Below are 23,521 nucleotides of genomic sequence, written 5' to 3'. Positions count from 1 at the left end.
GAGTTTAACGCATAGTTTCAGTCTAAATCTCACAGAACATAAAAAAACTGGTTGCAAAAATGAGAATTAAAAAATCCAGAAAATTATCACAATAAAGCTTATCTGGTATGTTAATGTTTAAAGATCACACTTTCTTGAAACAGAAAATAAATATTTATTTCAATTCCGAGAAGTTAAACATTCTATTTCTATTTTAATATTTTGGGGAAAAATGTAATACGGCGAACACTAAGCTCCGCCCACGACCCCTTTCCACTTTTCCCCTACAAGCTCACCACACACTCTAGCGGGAAAGAGTGGGAACAGGGGTTTAGGGTGGGGTGACATCTAGTGTAGGAAAGTGGAACAAAAAGATGCGACATCTACGAACCAAAAGAGGAACTTCGTCCTGTCTGCCTCTCTCTCTCTCCAGCCTCTCGTCTCTCTCTTTTTTTTTTATGACTTCGCAGAGGGTAAGGTTCGATCCAAGTAAGTTCGTAACTAAATGCTAAACGCACGCTTTTTGGTCACGCTTTAGACCTCTCAGCTACCGAGGCGAGTTGGGGGTAGAAGGGAAAATGAATCTATTTATGTTTAAGGGAACTCCCATAACGTATTGCAGAAGAATGGCGCTGGGGACAATGACCGAGGGTAGAAGTGGCGGGCTTGTGAATGTAGCTTGGTAGGGGTTGACTGCGGGGGTGGCATAAGTGTTAACGCGCGCTGGTGGAGCTTCATTGTGTCCGTGTCCAGCTTCGTGTACAGACGGAACCACGTGTAGTGATGAGCCGTACGAAGATGTGTACTTCTTCCTCAAATTGTGCAGGGAGAATTTGAAGGCGGATACGGTAAGGTACTGTGAGGAGCATGGACTACTTGCTAGTCATTACGAGTGTCCAACCTGTGGGAAAAATATGAAATTAGCGCCAAACTGATTGTGTACATTGGACAGTGAGGCAGTGCGAAGTTAACAGGTGAGTGTTGTTTAATGAAAGAACCACATTACATTGTTTGTGTTGTGTTAGTACATGTGCTGGGCTGTGTTGTCGTATTACGTTTTTCCCTTTGGTTTTTTTATGCTGTTGTCTAATGCCCCAATTTTGTTGTTTGTGTTGTGTTAGTACATGTGGTGGGCTGAGGAGCATGGACTTCTTGCTAGTCATTACGAGTGTATTGTATTGTGTTGTGTTGTGTTAGTACATGTGGTGGACTGTTGTCTAATGCGTATTACATTGTGGTAGGCAGTGATCCATCGATTGTACGTATTACATTGTGGTAGGTGTCTAATGCGTCCCTGTTTGTATGTATTACATTGTGGTAGGCAATGATCCATCGAAGCGGGACAGATAGTAGAGAGAGACAGTAGAGAGAGAGAGCATGCGAGCGAGGTGCCGAGCGGCACGGGTGGGGATAACTTCCCCTACTGGCGTTCGTCGTATTACGTTTATGCCATATTTTGTTTCCACGAAGAAAATATTGTTTCTGTATTACTATGAATACTAGTGCCTTATATACATGGTTAAATTTACTGTAATAAAAGACTGTATAAACAGAGCATTATTATAACTTAATTCTACTATTAGTTATCCCTTATACATCTTCAAATAGTTTCTTTACAATTAATTTCATTTGCGATCTGTTTGGGTTAACTTGAATGCACACATTTTAAATTTCGAGTTATAATTTTAATCTCCTGAACACCATTTGCGAAAGTGAAATTCTCTTTACATTCATGTGTCTTTAAATCCATGCACGATCTTATCCCTCTCTCAACCTCCACCTCTACAATGCTCTCAACTCCTTCATGCAACATACAGTGAAAAGGAGTGCAAGGTACTCCAATAAGAACAGCATATTACTGTCTTCCCCTGCTCTAAATAAATATATGGAGCACAGTCAATAAGTTTGTAGACTAACTGCATAGTTTCACTGTGGTGGATTACAGCAGACAGATTATGCCATGAGATAGTACTATGTCAGTCAGTTCTTCTACCATCCTAGCAAGAGGCAGTTGCGTGCATACACTGTTGTGAAGGATAGTTGAATGCAAGCAGCAGAATTCAAGAATGTCACAGTTTGAGCGATGGACAAATGTCAAGTTCTGCCAACAATTAGGCAAATCAACTAGTGAAATGACTCAGCGAAGAAGCCTTGGGCAGCAGTGTTGTGTTTAAGTGGTACCAACATTTTGTGCACAGTAGAGACAGTTTGGAGGATTATGAGTGTTCTGGACCTGTGCTTGGGTATTGCTGTTATTATTACATACATTTCAGCTTCAGAAACTAAAAAATGTGGAGACTAATTTTTTTCCTAGTGCATATAGTGGAGTCTGAATTATCTACACATTAAAACAATATACATATTACTAACCCAATAAAAGAATTGTATTCCAATGGATACCATCCCATTGTGGAATCCTGGGAAACGAGAATGTGGATGCTTTAGCAAAGAAGGGCAGCACTGCTACTTACAGACCTGTTACTAAATCTACATATTACTCTGTAAAAAGATTTATTAAATCTACATACTTAGACTTCAACAAACAAAATTTGATAATACAATCACAAGGGAAAAAATGGAACTCTCTGCATCATAATCCACAGTTAATTACCGATTTACCACGAAAATCGTCTGTAGCTGCATTCAGATTGGCAACAGGCCATGATTGTTTGGCCAAACACCTGCATAGAATTGGAATATATCAGTCCCCTAACTGCCCACTATGCAACTCAAACCAAGAAATGGATTCGGAACACCTCAAAATCTGTGCTTCAGTGGCTGACCATGATAATATCTTTGAAAAATATTAGAGTGCAAGAGGTCAAATGACTTTATTGTCAAACACCTGGCCTTAGAAAACAACATATTACTAACCTTCACTGTTGAGATGAAGAATGGCTCAACATCTTTGAAGTTTTGAAGTTGCTGATTTAGCCTTCAGGAATGTGGCATCAAAGTTTGCTCGAAACAACTTCCCTTTTTGTAAAGGTTTAAAAGTCAATAATTTTTCCAGAGTGTCATCAGTAAGAGAGGATATGAACTGTCTTCTTATTTTGTTTACTTGGCTAAAAATCCTTACATATTCCGCATTGCTGTGTAGAATTGAGAGAACATCTAACATAAACTTTAACAGTTTACCATACTTTAATCTGCCATCTACAGATTTCATTCTTCCTACCAAAGACCACTGAACATCCATCCTTTCTTCCTTACTGTTGTCTTTAATAGGCTATCTTCCCCCTACAAGGAGCAAAACTGCATCTGCAGTACATTCAGTTCTTTATCCATATCTTTCCCTCCACAGTTCAGAATTGGAGAGAATCTTTTAACGAGAAACAAATAAATAAAATAAATCCAGCAGAAAAAATAATTAATAGGGAGATCCAGAGAGTAATTTAAAAATCACTAATTTCCCACCTATTCTATTACCTAGTTTTCAAGTATTATGTCATAACATTCAAGAATCAATTCAGAGAATTAATTTACAATTTAAGGACATATCCATTATTACCAGTAGAAAGGCCCACTGAATGAACAGCTGCTGCTCTCGATGCAATGCAATGGAGGTACGAAATACATTACTGTTTCTGTATTGTCTTACTACCATTCACATCTATAGAACTTATGTACATTCTATCATTAAGTTAGACATTTCTTCAAGGAAACAAACCACGATTTCTGTATAGGTGAAATGAACCAGGTATTTGACAACAGTTCTGCGATCATATGACGAACTGTGCTGCACATTCTGAAGTTGGCTAAGAATGGTGTCCCGTTATAAAAAAAGATTAATGAGCGAGGTAATGCATGTGACTCACTAAGAGGTAGCTGCAGTTGGTCCTCGAAGCTCTCAGTCCAAAATACCATCACCTTAGTATTCGAATGCACTGGAGGTGGATGGCGTACAGCACCAGTTCGCCTGCGACCTGACCCGTTGGTGTTTCCAGGAGATGAGCCAGAAGACTTGTCAAGATCAAGAGACAGAGTGCGGGGCTTCTCCCCACCACGTCCACCACTACCTGCACTGTCCGATACACTGCGCTCAAACCAGCCTGCACAAAACACGAGCACAACATTGTAACAGTGGAATTATGATGAAATGGGAGAGTAAGAAGAAGGGAATAGAGGAGGAAAACTAAGGACAAGATGGTAATGTGGTCATGACAGTGTTTATACAATGGTTCAACCAAATATGCGGTTATTACAATTTTATTACCAGCTGAGTTCAATTTCAAAATGTTCTCTGTGATTATTAGAGCTGTCCAAAATACGTTACTTCAGAAACATTTAGCAATACAACAGGGAAATAGGAGAGTTCAGAAAATAAGACAGCTGAATTAATGTAGTTTGCACATATCACTATCCCTTGGCTTATCACAATGCAAACACAAATGTTATGCCTACATTTACGAGTTACTATACCCGAAGTTATGAAATTATGATTCTATAGTAGCTGTAGTGCCAACAGGTAGTATAATTCATAAAATATGTGCTCTGTAAGTGCTAGGTATCTGATTTGTTTTAGTCTTCTTAATCTGTCCTCATATACTGTAAGGCGTCGAGGAAACAAGAGATTACCATTTCTTTCGGTCTTTTATTAAATCATAATTTGCCTTTTCATGTCGCAACACCTTAGTTGTAAAGCTTCCTTTAAACCTTTCTCCCACCTCGGGATAATGGGTCGTCTGCATTCCATTCTTACTTCAGAGACTTTTTCATTGGTCACCTTTCAATACTACTGTTTCTCATTGCTTATATTTATCATTTTGAATATTTAAGTTTACATTTTTACTTCAAGCAATACATATTATTTGAAATGCAGTAAAAAGGTAATGCGTGAGACTGTCAACTTAATTTTCTTCCTAAGGAAGTAGTGCTCCCAATTTTTATCTCTTAAAAGTCAAGGTTGTATCAGAGTCTAGCATATACAGTCACGAAGCTTGAATTGTGAGGGTGCTAGGAATAATAGACTGCATCGGTACTATTTCCCATTGTCTGCAATGAGGCAATATTAGCGATCCTAGTGGTTAGCAACTATCTATGGATGCATATTTACTACGTATTGAGCTTCGTGACTGTATATACTAGACTGTGGTTGTATCCACTATCCTATATGAGTCCAGTATTTCTTAACATTTTCCTCTGATAGTACCCTTTGAATTTTTGCACTTTTCGAGAAGGTCGTTCAATTTTATACAAATGTACATTATAAACATATTTAAGTACTATTATTTGCAATAAAACATTCAAATGAATAAGGTTATATAATATTAATAGTAAACAGACTTATAATAGGGAATAATTGGTCAAACTTCATAGAATTAAACAAATTCTGTACAGAGACAGTCCTCTGCAGGCTTCTTCAACAAATCTCAGTTAGGTAATTAAAGGAAAATGAGGAGAAAATATGAAAGAATCCAAATTGCCCTGGAGTGAAACTTAATTTATATAAATGTATATAAAATTACACAGAATTTTAAGGCTCAAATTATAAAAGTTTAAAAAATATTTCGGTAGCCTATCACTTTAATTTTCTGTTTCTAATTTTATTAAATGTACCCGAAGACTTGCGCACATCCTACATTGTGAACCTCTATCCTACACCACTGTCACTTATCACTCTAGACTTGCGTCATACTGCTACCTTGTCCTGGTGCATGTGCTGATGTCTCAGATGATGAATCAAACTGAGGTGAGGCATCCATTTCGTGACATCGTGTTGGTACGACAAATGCAATCTCAGAGCTTGCATCTGCCCAGTACAATACCCTTGTATCTCCATTGTACAGACTTCCGCCATGGTTGTTTGGCAGAGTGGCCTCATCTGTATAACAACAACAGACAATGTTAAAATGGAGATCAAACAATATTTTCAGGTTTATTCCTGGAAAAAAATGAGGGAGGGGGACATTCAGTATTAGTCAGTCAGTTGTTAAAAGTATTTGCACAAAGTGGTCTTTTATGTATACTTCTCATGTGCAGAAGAGGAGACATTAGCCTACTGCTTATTACTCTGCAAGAGTGTAGGTAGCAATAAAAAGTTAAGCTAAGTTCTAACACAACATAACCTAACCTAGTCTAGGATATTACTTTGTATATCAGAATAATATAATGTTTGTATTCATTATTTACAAGTCAATTCATATCGGAATGAAGCACATAAAATATAATCATTTTATTGAAAAAAATTAATGGATTTTCATTTGAAAAATGACACCAAATAACTTTCACTCAAAACTGGCTCCAACAATTCTTCTTGAATATAAAGAACAATATTCAATACAATAATATTTTTAACATGTCTGTATATTAAAACTACAATTGTACTACCAGTCATCCACAAATGAGAAATTTCTCTTGCCTTGGCATGTGTGGGACCAATAGTGCTGTTCATTATAGAAGTAATGAACTTCCCATAAGTTACTATTAAATTTGCATATGAAATGAACACTTCCACAAATTTCTCAAGCTATTGTTGTTTAACTATTCTGTGTTACAGTTTGTTATATTTATTAATTAGTAGGCCTATTTGAGAAAGAAATAATTTATGTTTTTCACACGCACAGGTATGTGCTCTATTTATTTGTCTATGGGTGTGTGTATGTGTAGGACGACCTTCATCAATTACTGAAGAGAATTAGCAAATGAATATTTCTATTTTTTATCTTCTGGACATATCTGAACGAATTAACTATGCTAATCCAAGTTAAACTATATTTACAGTTCTACGGCATCATGTCTTGTGATGTAATGATATGAGACTGATTTATAGCCTATGTATGTTTATATAATTATGCTCAGAGTCCTATGACTCGGTAGTTATATTTTCTTGGGTGATGACAAAGTCTCTGTATTTACCTGCTGCAGGCTGTGTGATCCTCCAACTAGTGCTGATGTGACCTGTCCACCCTGGATGCTGGTGAACATTAACAGCCCAGCCCAGAGATAGCAAAAACTCCAGGAAATGGGGCGACACTGTGGCCTCAGATTGCTGTAAATTATTACAGAATCCACATACAAAAAGACAGACAACTCTACTCTTCTTGAGAAACTGTACTACGTTGCTCTTAAGGTTATTTTCAACTACACTCTTCAGGTTTCCCATTCTCCCTCTCTCATCTTCATCATCATTCTCACCCATTCCATACACTACACTTACATGAACACTTACACATACACTCAGTCTATAGTCCAGATCGGCTTACTTAATACCCTAAGGGTGAAACCTAACCATTTTTCCCCCATTACTACATAAGCTAGTGGATTATGGTGATTTTCTAGTTTGCAGGTTGAATTTTCTTTTGCCAACTTTGTTTCGAATTTCGGTACTGAGAAATACTACAACTGGTAGTGATTTTATAACTGTTATGTTGAAAGCAGTGACACAAGTTGTCAGTAGTTTAAATTCTGAAAATTCAAATTGTTCTAGATTTCTGAGCCCATTACTGGAAGCTAGTGAAATTTGAACATACTAATTAATTAATACCGGTATTAATATTAATACATAATAGTTAATGTATGAGTTCCTTTGTGTTGTTGTTACAATTTCAAGATTAGAGTCAGGTACGCTAAGTGTAAATAAATATAACATATTTGGTGTAATACATGCCCTTGAGTAATCGATAGAAATACCATTTCATATTTTAATTAATTTCTTTCGTGTTTGGACTTTTATTACAATAATGGAGTAAATATTCTAAAGCATACATTTCAAAGTGGCATTCGTTTTCGGAATTCATACTAATATTTCACGTGATCAAACCAAATACATTTTTAGGTTAGGTCTCGTGATTCGTAAACTGTTTAATCAAAGCAATGAATTTCATGTTGTCAGACAAAATACATTGTAATATTAGATCATACACTAATCTACTAACTACTAACATAATGTGCGAGAAGAAAAAATATACTCTTTCACAAATTATTGTATCTTTTAGAGAACACCTTCCCAATATAAAGATGAGATGTGGTAAATAAGCAAGACATCATTATTGTTAACACTATATTATTATTATTATTATTATTATTATTATTATTGTTAATACTATATTATTATTATTATTATTATTATTATTATTATTATTATTATTATTATTATTATAGTACATGGCATTGTGTGATTTAATCCTCTTTTAGTGATATCTAGTATTAGTTGGCAACATTGAAGAGACGGCCAAATTAGTCTTTTAGGAATTACTCTTACGTGATCCTCAGTATAGAACACGACATAACTCTCCACAGATTCACATCATGCATAGTATGGCCCACCAAAAGGTGTGCAACTTGAAAATATGTCACAGTCCTGCCATCCATACTCTTAGAAAACACATGTACAAGATGGATGCTTCAAGCATAGTCACTGTGCGCTTGACAAATAATCTGTGAACATCATTCATGAAATCTCTGAAAATATTAATTGTCTGGCATAATAAATTCAGGACAAAGAACAAAGAACAAAAAGGGATTATGATGAACACTATACCCATAGAAAATATATATACAGGATGACAACTTCAACTGTAGGCATTACAGAGTAAAACGGAGGAACACCTGTCATGTAATCTACGAACGTAATTCACTAAGCTTCAGAAGCTATTAACCGAAATCATAAATCCAGGGTAAAGAATACCACTAAAAGGTCTGAAAATGATTAAGATTCTGTCCTTCTGTTATAAAGGAGGTGGTCACAAGCCTATTAGAATGAAGTACTCAAGGCAGATCTAATTCACCTTTAGTTCAGGTCAATTTCAGTCAATTCAGTTTGTTCTGTGACATTCAAATGTAAATTCTATTACAGGAATCTCTCGATTATCCATGCGCAGATTATCCGGTCTGAGGATTATCTATTCACCAATGAAGTTTATTTTACTTTATTTTTGTCACGAAATTTTCAATACATGTGAACCAAGCAACTTCTTCTCATTTTATTTCCTGACGCAAATCTAACTGTAACACGTTTATAAGGCTTATATGTACCCGTACATTTCTCAACTGATGACTAGACAAAACGATTAATGATTGGCTGAACACTTGTAATTGATCACAACAATCCGTGTTATCCTTATCGTTCTCTCCAGTGTACGTACAATAATGAATACAAGTATGAATGTTACGAAGTGCAACAATATTAGTGTAATTAAAATCCTATTGTTCCACATATTCTAGAACAGCATCAATGTACTCCACAGCTTACTATTAAAAGAAATAACTGATTGTGTTAAATGTTTGACATATTAAATTTTCAAACACAGTACTGTATTCCTAGTATATAAAAAAGTTCATTCTGCAGTAAAAAGCAAAAACCATATTATCTATGTTTTCAGTTAGCTATTCATGCACATTTGTCTGGTGATTAGCCCAGATAATCGAGAGTTTTCTGTATAAGTCGCGTATTAATATTAAATAAAATCAAATGTCAAGAAAGATAAACATCAGAAATAATATCTAATACCAGATCCTATAAGACACTAGATGTTACTATTATTATTACTCCATTTTTTGGAAATCTAATTACGTAGAATATATATCAATTTTTTATAAATTTTTTTAGCACCATGCATATTGACGTATATGCCATTTGCACCTCTGCCCACTTTTCTGGCTGTTCTGAGGTTGGGGAACCCAATAGGTCAAGGTCTATTCACCTCATATGGCAGGATAACATTTTTTTTTTCCCTCAGTATGCATATGCGGTTATTAATTACAAAAATAGTTATGGAACCACAAAAGTCATGACATATGTGACAGATTTTGCGAGTGAATCTTTACTTAGTTTCTACTTTTTTAAATACCAGAGGGAATCGTCAGAGTTAGCCAATGGTATACAAGACAACATTACATGTTCTAATAATGAATTATAGATGTAGATGATGATGGATATAAATTAATCATACGATCTTGCGCATGTATCTCTAACATGGAATTCCCACAACCAAAGCAATAGCTTTCTCTGAATATTCACATTGTGTATGCAGTACTCGGATGATAATATCACACATGAAGCTACAGCTACTCACCACATTGCTAAGTATCTCTTCTGCCGTCTTCTGACCTGCACGCACATAGAACACATGCACAGTGTCACAGGTACGTGAGCTCATGCTGTCAAGAGTCTCCAAATCTCGACAGAACCCCTCCACTGTCGTGTCCAGTGCCGTCAAAGAGGACCCCACATTTCCCTGTATTATGAATTAATAACATACACTACTGTAAGTTTATGAGTATTTCAACCTGCCACTCTGTCTGTATAATTCATTTTACTTACTTCTTACTACATGTGTCCAGCTATAAGCTGATTACACAATGTCCACTGTAAATCAAATATGCAATTTTCCAGAGCCATGGATTGGTGAGAATTTCATGTAAAGCGTGGTAATAATTCATTTCGTGGATGACACTGAGGAGTTATGAGGATGACAGAGGTAATAGCAGTACCCAAGGATGAAAGCTTGGACTTGTCTGGATCTGATGTACAGTAAAGGAGATAAGACCTGTCATGTGGTCTTACCATAATATGTCGTGGCTATATCACCAATGGGTATGGAGGGGGAGATAGGTTTTAGTCTGAGATGAACTTCTGTGTCGGTAGATTCGTATAATATTAACCATCATGAAACAAACTCTCTTTCTATTCTTGTACAGCTCAAATGCAAGGTCTCATCTCCTCATCTCTATCAGCACTGTTATTCAACAATCAAGAATTCTCAGAATATTCGTTATATGGGTTATTGTTGTTTAGTTAACTCTCCGAAGACAGATCTGAACCTCACAAGCATTTACACTTGAAGAATGGCTGTATTGTCAACAATCACCAGCTAGCAATATATGCAACTGTCAGAAATGTTGCTGTGTTTAGGCTCGTATATGAAATGCACTTACACCAGCAAGTTAGGATATACTAAAATATAAATAAATATTATACCTAAAATTATTCGTAAGAAAAATTGAAATACTCAAGAAAAAGAAAATAACATATTACAGGTTTTTTCTCAGCAGTGTGACTGAAGGAGGTGTTTCTGTAAAATATTTAGAAATCTATTTCATAAACAATACACTTTTTGGAATTCGGCTTTTGGGTAATCCATCATGTCCTGGAACTTGACATTTCATGCCGAATTCCAATCACAGTGACCATGAAAGCCTAAAAACTCATATAACAATAAACTTTCTTTGAATTTTGTATAATGAGAATATAAAACGTAAGTCATAAGAAAAACTCACATTAACTGCATCGAGTGAAAGGAACCCAAAGTGTGACAGAAAGAGACGTGCAGTCTGGAACTCCTGGCAGGCAGGAGGAGGCGTGCACTCAGGGAATGGTCCTTCTGCTTCCTTACATCTCTTCTGCCCTGCAGCTGCCTCCAGAGCTGCTTGCTGTTCCACCAGTTGAGACAGGTGTGCATGTTCTGCAGCTGCACCTGGTTCTGATAACAGGGACTCCAAGCTCGGGATGGACTTGTCACTGCACACAATGACGAATTTATGTATAGTCTATTGTTACCCTACTTTCGCAAGGTTGGTGCGTATAAATGTATTAATTTAAATAATTTGTTAATAACGTCTTTAGATAAAGGTGTCTAAGTTTGTGATGTCAAAATACCCTCAATACCAACATTTTTCAAAATATTGTACCACTGGAAAAATGTTTTATAACAAATTACAAGAAAAAATGATATAATATTTAAGAACATCTACAATTTTTTCTGTTTATTTGTACAAGTACTATCACTTTTGTTCTTGTTATTATCGGATTCACTCACAATGTCTATACAGAGATTGGAATTAATGTCCAATGGCAGGTTCCTTCACCTCTTGTTATTCGACTCACTTCGAATTAATGTTTGTAGTAGAATTTATAGAGAGGTCATCTCTTTTATTTTTTTAATGTTCTAGTTCAGAGCCATTTTTCCATTATTTTAATAGATACAATTTATAGAATTATAAATCTAACTTCGGAGTATGGTGGTAAACGTTGCAATATTATATTTCCAAACCCTTAATAGTAAAATGTTTTCTTCTTAAGCAAAGATTTCCTACAAGTGTTCAATAAACAATTTGTTGCTCTTCATCTTGGAGATTTGCTGAAGTACCAGAGTTATAAAATTTTGGTTGCGAGAACCCCACCTCCTCAATGTTCATTCAATATCAATGGTCATTAACTTGTGGACCATGTTAATTTTTTTTTAATTGGTTATTTTAAGATGGAAGATGATAATGCCAGCGAAATGAGTCCAGGGTCCAGCGCCGAAAATTACACAGCAGACGAGCTACAACAGGAAGAGTAATCTGTCCGTTTTCTTGAATAAACATATTCACATTTTTCACTCTGGTCATATTATTTAAAGTCTGGGCGTTGTCACATTAGTTCTTCCAATTTTAAACATTTAAAAATCATTCATACACTTTTCTTTGCCCAGTACATTTATTATCATAATGTAGTAACATTCTTCTGTGTGTCTCAAAAGGCCTACTTGCTCCTGTCTATAGAAATCTTATTACAACACATTGTTCAGCAAAGATGTACTCAGAAAGTAAAGTTCCTATATTTGCTTACTGACTGCAACCAAACTATTGAGAAATTAAAGCTACCATTGCAAATGTAGCCTTCCACAGTCAAATACTTAATCACCTTGAATTTTCCATTCCACCTACTGATATCAGATAAAATGATTTTATCCTTTTTTTTAAATATAATATTAATTCAGATACACTCTACTTCGTAATTATTGTGTGTAAAAGATTTTTTCAACTAAGGTTAATATGTTTTACTTGAATCTCACACTTTGCACTGTGGGATGCGGTCCACATTCTCTGGGAAATAGCGATGCTTCACATCATGTTTCACTCCAACATCAGCCATAGGAACTGGGCGTCCTGGGTTGGGGGCGTGGTACTTTGTTCCAGACTTATGACGTGGTAAATGTCTCAACTGCATAGTCCAGGCATGACGCCCAAATGGGCCTCGTATCAGAACTGTGACTGTTGGTTGTGGATCTGAAAGTACAAATAAAATCTCACCCAGAACACTCAGTGTGCTTTATGGAAGAAAATGACGAATTTTCGGACTCAATTATGGTAGGTAGGTGGGTGGGTGGGTGGGTGGGTGGGTGGGTGGGTGGGTGGGTGAGTGGGTGGGCGGGCAGGCAGGCAGGCAGGCAGGCAGGCAGGCAGGCAGGCAGGCAGACAGACAGACAGACAGACAGACAGACAGACAGACAGACAGACAGACAGACAGACAGACAGACAGACAGATAGATAGATAGATAGATAGATAGATGGCACAGCACATCAAGGGAGCAAATACTCAATGCTTACTCTCCCTGAATCGAAAGTTTAAAAAGTCGTAATCAATGAAGGAAATCATGACCACCTTTTTTGGGATAGAAAAGGGTCTCTTCTTATTGACTTTATGCCTCGAGGAAAGACCATTAACACTGGAACATAATGTGAAACTCTAAAAGAGGCTAAGGCATGCTATTCTGACCAAGTTGTGAGAAACGCTGACGTGGAGTGTCTGTAGACAGACAGACAGACAGACAGACAGACAGACAGACAGAGAGATAGATAAATAGATAGATAGATAGATGTCACAGCACATCAAGGGAGCAAATACTCAGTGCTTACTCTCCCTGAATCGAAAGTTTAAAAAGTCGTAACCAATGAAGGAAATCATGACCACCTTTTTTTGGGATAGAAAAGGGTCTCTTCTTATTGACTTTATGCCTCGAGGAAAGACCATTAACACTGGAACATAATGTGAAACTCTAAAAGAGGCTAAGGCATGCTATTCTGACCAAGTTGTGAGAAACGCTGACGTGGAGTGTCTGCCTAATAATGCGAGAATACATAGAGCCCATGCCATAAGATGTTATTGCAGCAGTTTAAATGGCAAGTTTTGAATATTTCTTACGCAATCCTATCCTTGCAAACCATCGATTTTCACTTGTTTTGGTGCTTGAAGAAATATTTAGCAGGGAAAATGCTTGATCTCGATAATGAGGTTAAAAATGAGGTCATAACGTGATTTAAAGTGTACTATTACAACAAAGGCATGCAAAAGCTTGTGGAAAAGTACATTAGACTTGCTAATCTGGCCATTCTTTGCACAGAAGGGTGTTGGATTATCAAGGGTGCCGGATTACTGGGAATGCTTAAAAATGTCCTTAAATTTAATGTTATAAGCTGCGACAACCATTCCACTTGCACTTCTAAATCGAATCTAGAACGTTCCACATGTAGTCGTCACGTGTAATATACAGTACATGTATAAGTATAACGCATGGCACCGGTGCTAATTTCCCGCAAAACTATTACAGTAGAAGCAATAGGAAGTACACTAGAAAGAGGCCAGATAACTGAGAGGCTGGATTACTGAGAGCCGGATTAGTGAGAGTCTAGTGTAGTTGGTCTGTTGTAAGGGCTAAATGTTGAAAATAATTTTTTTCCAGTCATTACATCTTTACTTTTCGAACATTTCTTGTACAAGGTGGCGCCCGGTAATGGGAGATTTTTATTTTCACATTTCAATAGCATTTATTTGTGTTGGCACGATGCTAATGATGCTATTTTGTACCCACAACAATGCTATTTAGAGAACATGGATAGATGGTCTGGTGAGCAATGTGCATTTGCAATAAAATCATTTTATAAAAACAATGACTGTTTAGAAGCTGCAAGACAAGGGTTCCAGCATTACTTTCAATTACGACGTCATGATCCGGTTCCATCAGCTCACACTATACAGACTAGATTGAAAAATTCGAAAAAACTGGTACAGCATTGTGCAAGAAGCATTTAGGACCAAATAAAACTATCCGTACATCAGGGAATATCGACGCTGTGAGGACCTCTTTTGTGCGGAGTCCACAGCATTCTGCATGGCAACATGCTGTTTCGTTGTGTTTGTCATGCCATACTTTGGGCAGGATATTGTTCAAAGATTTGTATTGCCATCCTTATAATGTTCAGGTAGTCCAAGAACTGAAAGCTTGTGATTTGAACAACAGAGTTACTTTTGCTGAACATTTTTTGGGAAAAGAATGAAAATGAAAATTTCCTGGAAAATCTTTGGATATCAGCTGAAGTGCACTTACATCTGAATGGCTGTGTGAATAAATATTGGTCTACGGAAAATTCTCGCCAATTACACCAACTTCCACTACACAATGAAAAAGTGACAGTATAGTGTGCAGTGTCGACAAAAGGAATCACTGAGCCACATTTTTTGAGGATAACGATGGTCATCCCATTACTGTGAATTCAAACAGATACGTTAACATGATTGAGACTTTTTGGTCAATGAACTCGAGAAGTTCCCAGTGAATAAGTCAACTTGGTTTCAACAGGATGTAGTGATGGTACATACTGCAAGAATACTGATCGCCACTGTATGTGAGTTGTTTGGAAACCACTTCATGTCCAAGAACAGTGATGTTCTTTGGCCAGCGAGATCGCCAGATTTTTCTGCATGTGATTTCTTTTTATGGGGATTTCTGAAAAGCAGAGTGTTTGCTCGTCATCCTCAGAACTTTAATGAATTGAAGGCTAATATCCAAGAAGAGATTCGTTTGGTATTCGTTGCAAGGTTATGGGGAACGTGTGCTCACAAATGCAAGAATGCATACAGCAGAGAAAGTAGACGTAATCTTTAGGAAATGACTTTGTTAGGTTAGTGATAAATGGCATAGTTCTAACATATCAGTAACCATGGTCTTATGAAAGTTCGATGTATTTAAAGTAGTACTTCATGGTCATTAAAATCTCCTGTTATTGGATGCCACCTTGTATATTGGTTGGTAGAATGGTTACTATTACTCGGTCATCTGGAGCTCCTACATTTACTATCTTGCATTCAACTAATGAACAGAATGTCGCTCTCTTACAGCATAACAGTGGAGTATATGAGTTTTTGTAACATATATATAAAATACTAAATTTTTTTTTGCCTGAAGACATTACCAGTAATAAATTACAGAATATTAGAAACAGTTCCGCCACATCATGCAACAGTATCTAAATAGTACCTTGGTCATTTCCAAGGGGTTCCTCGAGTAACGCCAGCACTGTAGAGTTCTCAACGACAAAGTAGCGAAACCTATCAACTGCCAATTCACGTGACAAGTTGTCCCCTCCAGGCCAAGAGTTGCAGTGTCTCAAGAGTGCCACCTCGTCCAGGAGTGACCACAGGGACTCTGCCCCGCAAGGTGATGGGAAGTAGCCAACCTGCGAACAGCATGAGCAGTCTGGATGAAATTGGTAGTTTAAGGTAACTTACAAATGTTTACAATGCTCTTAAAAATGAACTCAAATACACACTGATACAGACATTAAGAGATCAAGTGTTATCTTACACCTCGTTGGTGTGAGCATAGCAAGAGGATGATTGAAAGACAATTTAATGACATTATAACGTATATTTCAGCCCTAAAGCATTCTACCCTCTGAAAATACATGCAGAAGATTGACATCCTAAGTGTACACTGTCATTCTGTTGGCTAGAAAAAAAAGAGATAGCTTGGCATGTAAGCTATGAATGTGATTCACTAGAACTGTACTCTTACAAAACATAAGAATAATACGGAAACATGAAATGTAGGTCTCTGCAGTTTGTATCATAATTCTGGGGCAGAGAATACCACAAAAAAAGCTTCTGAATCTGATACATATTTCAGAACTGTTTAATTAATTTGAGATATAGAGGTAGAACTGTACTAACATGTATGCGATTTAATTCATTTAAGGTCAATCCAGCTCAGTATTGTTCTGTTCACCATATGTCTAAAATATCATAGAAGATGAAAGAATGAACACGTTATTTTGTACTATTATACCACAATTCATCTCTGATTGAGGTTCTGGCTGTACATATCTTTCAGGCAGTACATCTCACTTGATAATATGTGTCAGAGGAAGAACAATTATTTGTATACATCTGAAGTCTGATTAGTATAATATGTAACTTGTTAACGATTTATGCAATGTTGGGAGAAAGGAACTGGTCATCCTACCACATTATCTCCTGGCCTAGTTGCCTCATGAGTATTGCCTTGTTCGTGTCACTTGTGGGGTCCAGATCTGTCTTCGGACAGCTGACTAAACAACATACTGCAAGGGGAGGGCACTTTAAAAATGTAATGAACTTACCAAGAAACCATAAAATCCGGTAAGAACCCTTAAGTCTACTTTTCAGCCTGTGTAATTTGCAAGTATGCTGTGGACATCCCACAAGTCACATTTAATTGCCGAAAGCACATACAAAGAATGACAGAATCTTTGTATTAGTGTTTCTATATACATAGTTTGAAGTAATTATTACACTCCTCAAACTGCATCAATTGAGCTTGGACATCATTCAACGGATGTTCAGTTGCAACAAGCATGTGTGAAAAATAAGTGCATAACAAATTTCTTTTTGAAAACTAGATTTTCAATTAAGAAATTTATTCAAACAAGAAGAAACTTAATAAAAAAGGAATTAGACACGGCATATGTTACTGCTGAAATTTAAAGTTGTGACCTCAAAGACGACGTACAAAATATGAAATAAATATTTCAGTAAGGAAATGAGGACTAATATTTTTGAAGATATAGAAAGTCTGACATTAACATATAGAAAGAAGAAAAAAAAAAAAAGTAAATACTGCATAAATGAAAATTCTATAACAATTGTTAAAAAATAATTAATAAATAAAAAGATTCGAAATTAAATATAAGACAGAAATGTCAGATACAAAACAACAGATCAGTGATTCAGAACGAGGACAATAATATTGTAAGTTATCTGAAATAATGGAGAGATTTATTTGGTCTGAAACAACAGGTTAAAACTTAGGTTGAGAGCAGAAGGAAAAGGAAGAGACTGCATAAAAATCATAAAATGATGTGGTTTTCAGTAAAAAAGTAAACGAAAGTAAGGATTTAAAATTTCGCAAACAATATCCTGTGGTAACAACACTCACCTGCTCCAACACAATTGTCAGTAGTGCCTCAGCAGCATCTCGAACTCGCATGGAAGCTGGCTTCAACTCCTTTTCATCCTTCATTCTAACGGGCTCGCCTGGCTTGCCCTGTAAGTGGACAGCTTTAAATACTTAAGGTGTAATATACAGGGGCGGATGCAAGGGAGGGATTAAGGGGATACATCCCCTACCGAAATTTTGAGAAAAATACGAAACAAGAAACAAAAATAATATTAATTTTAATTCGTGAATGTATATAGGAATTAGAGGGTTTTCCACGTAAATTCTCTTTGCTAAACTGTTAAATTCCAAGAACTGCAGGAAGACAAACATAGCATTCTTACTTCAAGACAGAGAGTCATGAAGAGTATTTTAGGCTCTTAATTTTCCTTCTCTTTTTAGACTATTTCATTAGTCAGCTCAAGGACAGGTTTTTAAATCATAAGGCAATCCTAAAGTCCACACAAACTTTTCTGCCTAAAAACATAGTGCGAGCATCAGATGAAGATTTAGAAACTGCTGTTGAGGCTATAGTAAATCAGTGGCCCAATGATGTTGATGCATCACCAGAGTCTTTCTTCAGTGAATTGAAGATGTGGAGAAGAAATTTCCTTGATCAGAAAAATCTTCACCTAATACCTACTGATTTTATACCATCTTTGAACAGGTGCAATTAAATTATTTTTCCATGCACTCTCAAGGCACTGAAACTTTTCTGCACATTGCCTGTAACTACAGCAACACCAGAACGGTCGTTCTCAACATTGCGGTATTTGAAGACTTACTTGAGGAGCACGATGGGAGCAGACAGATTAAATGCACTGGCCTTGATATATATACATAAAAATGTAGAAGTAAAAGCTCATGAAGTACTGGATGAAATGTCTAAGAAGCCTCATCACCTTCTTTTGTAAATGTCATTCTGTCATTGTTTTTGTACTGCAGTCATTATAAATGTTAAAATTAAAAAATTATGGTTTATTTAACAATGCTCGCAATTGCCGAGGTTATATCAGCGTCGCCGGTGTGCCGGAATTTTTTCCCTCAGGACTTCTTTTACATGCCAGTAAATCGACTGATATGAGGCCTGTCGCATTTAAACACACTTAAATACCATCGAGCTGGGTTGGGGTAGAACCCGCAACTTCGAGCACAGAAGGCTATACCGACTACGCTACTCAGGCCAACTTGTAAATACGATGAAAGAGTAATGGAACGGAGAAAAATTCTCTCTTTCATCGTATGATGACGCAGAATATCTGCATGGAAATATCATATATACTTTGGTACATTAAAATAATATATACAACTTGTAAATGTTGTGACTCGGAAACAAATTGTGAGTATATAAACTTATTTCTCATTACTCCATTTTTGCTATCGCCTCAAATCCCTCCCCGAAAAAAAATCCTGCGTCCGCCCCTCGTAATATACATAATAAATAATAACATGAGCTGCTGCCAAGAAGTCAAAAGAGGGATAGCAATGGCAAAGGAAACTTTTAATAGAAAAGGAACACTTCTGTGCATCTTTGAAAAAAGAACTAAGGAAGAGACTAGTGAACTGCTTTGTGTGGAGTATGGTATTGTATGAGGCAGAAATATGGACATTACGACAAAGTGAAGAGAAACGTTTGGAAGAATTTAAAATGTGTATATGGAGAAAAATGGATTGCGTGAAATGGACAGACAAAATAAGAAATGAAGGTGTGATAGAAAGAGTGGATGAGGAAAAAATAATGCTGAAACTGATCAGGAAGAGAAATTGGCTGGGTCACTGGCTAAGAAGAAACTCTACTGAAGGATACACTGGAAGGAATGATGAATGGGGAAATAGTTCAGGACAGAAGAAGATATCAGATGATAGACCGCATCCAAAGGCAATCTTGATGGACAGAAAACTCAAAACCATAACAGGCCTTATGACTTAGTAAGTTGTTAGGATGATTATGACATCAGACGGGGAAAAAAGTATTTAAGTCAACTACCCATCGAGATGCTACTTAAATTATGTAGGATACCTGCGACTTAGAGCCAGAGATGCCCAATTCCACAACTTCCAGCACAGTGGTGAGGCAGTCCTTGTCCTGCAGTAAATATGGGTGCGCCACCAGCCACACAGCAGCACACTGGAAGGCAGCCACAATGGTGGAATGCAGGTCCTTGGAGTGGGCAGGTGGAGGACGTGAGCACTGGTATACGATGTAGTCACATAGCCACTTCACAGCACGCTTACACTCCAGAGCATCTGTAGAGTCAAAGACACTATATTCTTTCAAATACTCTAGTTCTACCACAGAGATGCTGTTTTGTGTCACTTAGTGACACTCTCCTACTTTGCCCCTTCCACTATGGTTTATACCGAGAAGAGATATAGTTCATAACACACATCCTCCTTGCATCAGTGTACACAAACAAAACCGGAACAGTGTTCAGTGTTGGACTAGGAAAATTTCTCGTTACACTCAAGCATACTGTTACAACTTTCAGTAAAACCAGAAAATCCCACATAATTTAAAATTCGAGAGTATTCACATGCAGAGTGAAAATCTGCCTATGTAACTGTGGAAAGTCAGTGGTTGAGCTATATAAACTGATAAACCAAGAAGAGGCTCCTAATTTGAAAAATTTCGTGGATGTGTGGCGGCAATGTTTGCACAATATGTAAACAATTATTATCAGTTTTGAATGATAACGAAAATATAAGACAATTTTTAATTAATGATTCTAATTCATCTTCTGTTCTAGGAGTGATGTTGGCCAGATGTCCCAAATTGTGAAATTAGTAGCAGAAATCAAATATTAAAAGATAATGACTGCTAAAATCTCACAGAGAAAGAGATTTAAAGAAAAATAAATCGTCCTCCCTTAATTAAGGATAAACACGAGGATTCGGAAATTAATACCAAATATAATGAATTAAAGATGAATATTGTTATAAAAATAAATTGTAATAATTAAGCACCACTGATATCAATTATAAAATAAAATCTTAAAAGATAACCTTAAAATTAAATTAATAAATAAAAGATTTTAGTTAAAATTAGCATGTGGCTTATCCTTAATTAAGACCTTCTGAGTGGTATAAATGAAATTGTATAATCTGCAGGGAATCTTTAAAAATTTGGAAGGAATTTAATCTAAGAAATATATAGTTTCAGTTAAGCTGATAAATGAATAACATTTTGATGGTAGCCACCACCTACTGTGCTCCATGCCCTCCCATAACGTAATAAAGTACTAGAGTATGCTGAGGCTCTATGGAGGGGGTAGTAAAGACAGATCTCGTTCCCCTCAATAGCACCCGTTCTACCTGGACCTCGTATAATTTCTCACACTATTTATCGTGGAAAAGAAAAAAACAGACACATATGGAAATCTTAAAACAATATTTGCTACAAAACTAACAGCAATTGAAGAACGTGATCCAAAAAATCGCTCAGTCCATTTGGCCAGTTTTATGATTTAAACATATGTATGATTTTTTTAGACCTCTATCATAATGTAAGCTTCTTTTCTTCCATAACAACGCCAATCCTTGTCTAAAAGTTTGTGTTATTGTGCATGTCACTTGAAAACTCGCTCAGTTTGTAGACTGGTTAATAAAAAAACTAGCTCAGTCCTTTCATAAAAATGGACTGAACGCATTTTTGGATCACACTCTTCAATTAAGTTTTCTTACTTAAGATTTAAGGATTCAAAGGAGATATGTAGTAAATTTTTCTCCTACTATACAAACTTTATGATGGAAAGCAAAGCATCAATATTAACAAAAGGACATGAAAGCTTCTATCTAATCTGTATGTGCTTGACATTACATTGCTTTGAAATTTGCACAGATTCAGTCTGTGCCAGATATACAAAGGATACCTCAACAAAGCAGCAAGCTGCATTAATATTTTGTCCGATGTTAGGAAAATTCTGCACTGAAGCTTACGAAATGCTTATCAAAAACCTATGGGGATTCTATCATACCACATAAGACTGCATTATGGCAGTACACCTAGTTTACTGAAAGAGCGGTGAGTTCTTCAAGAAATGAGGATGATTTTATAGTCAAGTAACAAAAGAATGGAAGTGGATTGTAATGTAATGTAAAATATAAAGAGATATGTATGGGATATTGCTACAAGTTTAAAACTAGTAACACTTATTTTAAGAATAAGATAGTTTGCTTTGGCCCATTAAGAAGCAACTAGAAGAAATAGCAGTGGAAGATACAATTATTTCAGACTACTTACACAACAAAGAAGAAGCTGTAAAGAAAATTGAAAAGCATTTCTCAATTGTTTTGATTCGTATGTCAACTCTTCCATATTTCAGCGAATGTTAGTAACTCTGCAGTTTATGATACAAATAAATGTTCACACAAATAAAAGGAATATTCAATAATACCATAATCTGTTACGACTCTGAAATAAGAACACCAGTTCACATCTGTATCTCACCTGTAAGTTTCCTAGCTGCATGCAATGAAAGTAATAATGTTATTTATACAAAAAAATTGTCTTACACAAGAGGAGAAATTACACTGACAAGTTATTTCGAATATTTTAAGATTACTGCACACAATTAAGAAAAAAGGTAACTATTATAGTCAAATTAGACAACACTACAGTATAGGAAGTGTGACTTTGGCTCACATATTAAAAATATTTGAATTTCCTAATTTCTATCTTTAAATGTAGTTCAAATTTTATATAACAGAAGGAATAAACAGGTAGATATTACAGTACCTAAGTTGGAAATACTGATGTTTGTTTCAGAGCAAGTGTAAATGGTAAAAATCTGATGAATAATATTATTTTTCCTTACAATCTTCCTTAATGTAGTCTATTGGAAGTGCCAAAAGCTATATTACTTACAAATTGATGTAATAAGATGCTTATTTGAAGAGGTCATTTTTAATGCTTTTTAAAATGACAGTGACTCATTTTAAAAAAGAAAATTTTAATTAAACTAATGCAGAACAAAGAATAATACTGTTTTCTTTATTCTATTTCTGCAAAATGATGTTTTTATTTTAAAGAACCTGATTGCTATAATTTAGAAAAAAAAAAAAGTGAAAATTGAGGCTATACAAGAAAAAAATTGAAAAATATAAGATGGCAAACTACGGGGGAGAGGAGGGGGACAAAGACAATGCTAAAGTGCCTTCTTAGTATTGATACTATTAAGGATGATAGCTAATAAAAAATTGTGCAGAACTTCATCACATGGAAAGGACTACCATGGCCACAATAGAAGATACAGAGTGTCCCAAATTGATGTAAACACATTTTGAAACACTATTTCTCAGCAACGAGATGAGACAGGTATTAGATAAGACCTGTTTCATGCATTATAGTGTTTTCAACAACTGCCACAATAGCAAGGTCTTGAATGACGAAAATCCATTTATCACCATCGTGTCTGGTCACCAGCAATGATTCTCTATCAATGTGTGGGCTAGAATTGTACAGAATCACTTAATAGGGATTGCCACCCCTTTTGAATGGTCCATGTTACCTGAGACAATTGTGTTATTGCTTTGCAAGCTGTAGGCAGTTGTTTGTTATGAAAACCAAATCAACTTATAAAAGACAT

General features: G+C 36.1%; 1 protein-coding gene across 8 annotated transcripts in view; it reads right to left on the bottom strand.

Annotated features, from left to right (window-relative positions):
* Nucleotides 1–23,521, bottom strand: part of LOC138706417 (ral GTPase-activating protein subunit beta) — a 76,211-nt gene that overhangs the window by 7,909 nt on the left and 44,781 nt on the right. For 7 of the 8 annotated variants that reach the window (XR_011333991.1, XM_069835706.1, XM_069835704.1 and 4 more), the window contains 9 exons: nt 19,957–20,183; nt 17,937–18,044; nt 16,002–16,200; nt 12,759–12,972; nt 11,200–11,440; nt 9,996–10,157; nt 6,838–6,970; nt 5,621–5,803; nt 3,798–4,031 (listed from right to left, as the gene is read on the bottom strand). Coding sequence is in view for 7 of the 8 variants with exons in the window: in XM_069835706.1 (XP_069691807.1) it covers nt 3,798–4,031; nt 5,621–5,803; nt 6,838–6,970; nt 9,996–10,157; nt 11,200–11,440; nt 12,759–12,972; nt 16,002–16,200; nt 17,937–18,044; nt 19,957–20,183 (1,701 nt within the window). In the remaining variant the exon portion in view is untranslated. The remainder of the gene's footprint in view (nt 1–3,797; nt 4,032–5,620; nt 5,804–6,837; nt 6,971–9,995; nt 10,158–11,199; nt 11,441–12,758; nt 12,973–16,001; nt 16,201–17,936; nt 18,045–19,956; nt 20,184–23,521) is intronic. The other variant, XM_069835700.1, reaches the window with a different exon arrangement.

This window comes from Periplaneta americana, chromosome 9, assembly GCF_040183065.1.
Source record: "Periplaneta americana isolate PAMFEO1 chromosome 9, P.americana_PAMFEO1_priV1, whole genome shotgun sequence".
Classification (NCBI taxonomy): Eukaryota; Metazoa; Arthropoda; class Insecta; order Blattodea; family Blattidae; genus Periplaneta; species Periplaneta americana.
This window is presented reverse-complemented; position numbering and strand designations above follow the sequence as displayed.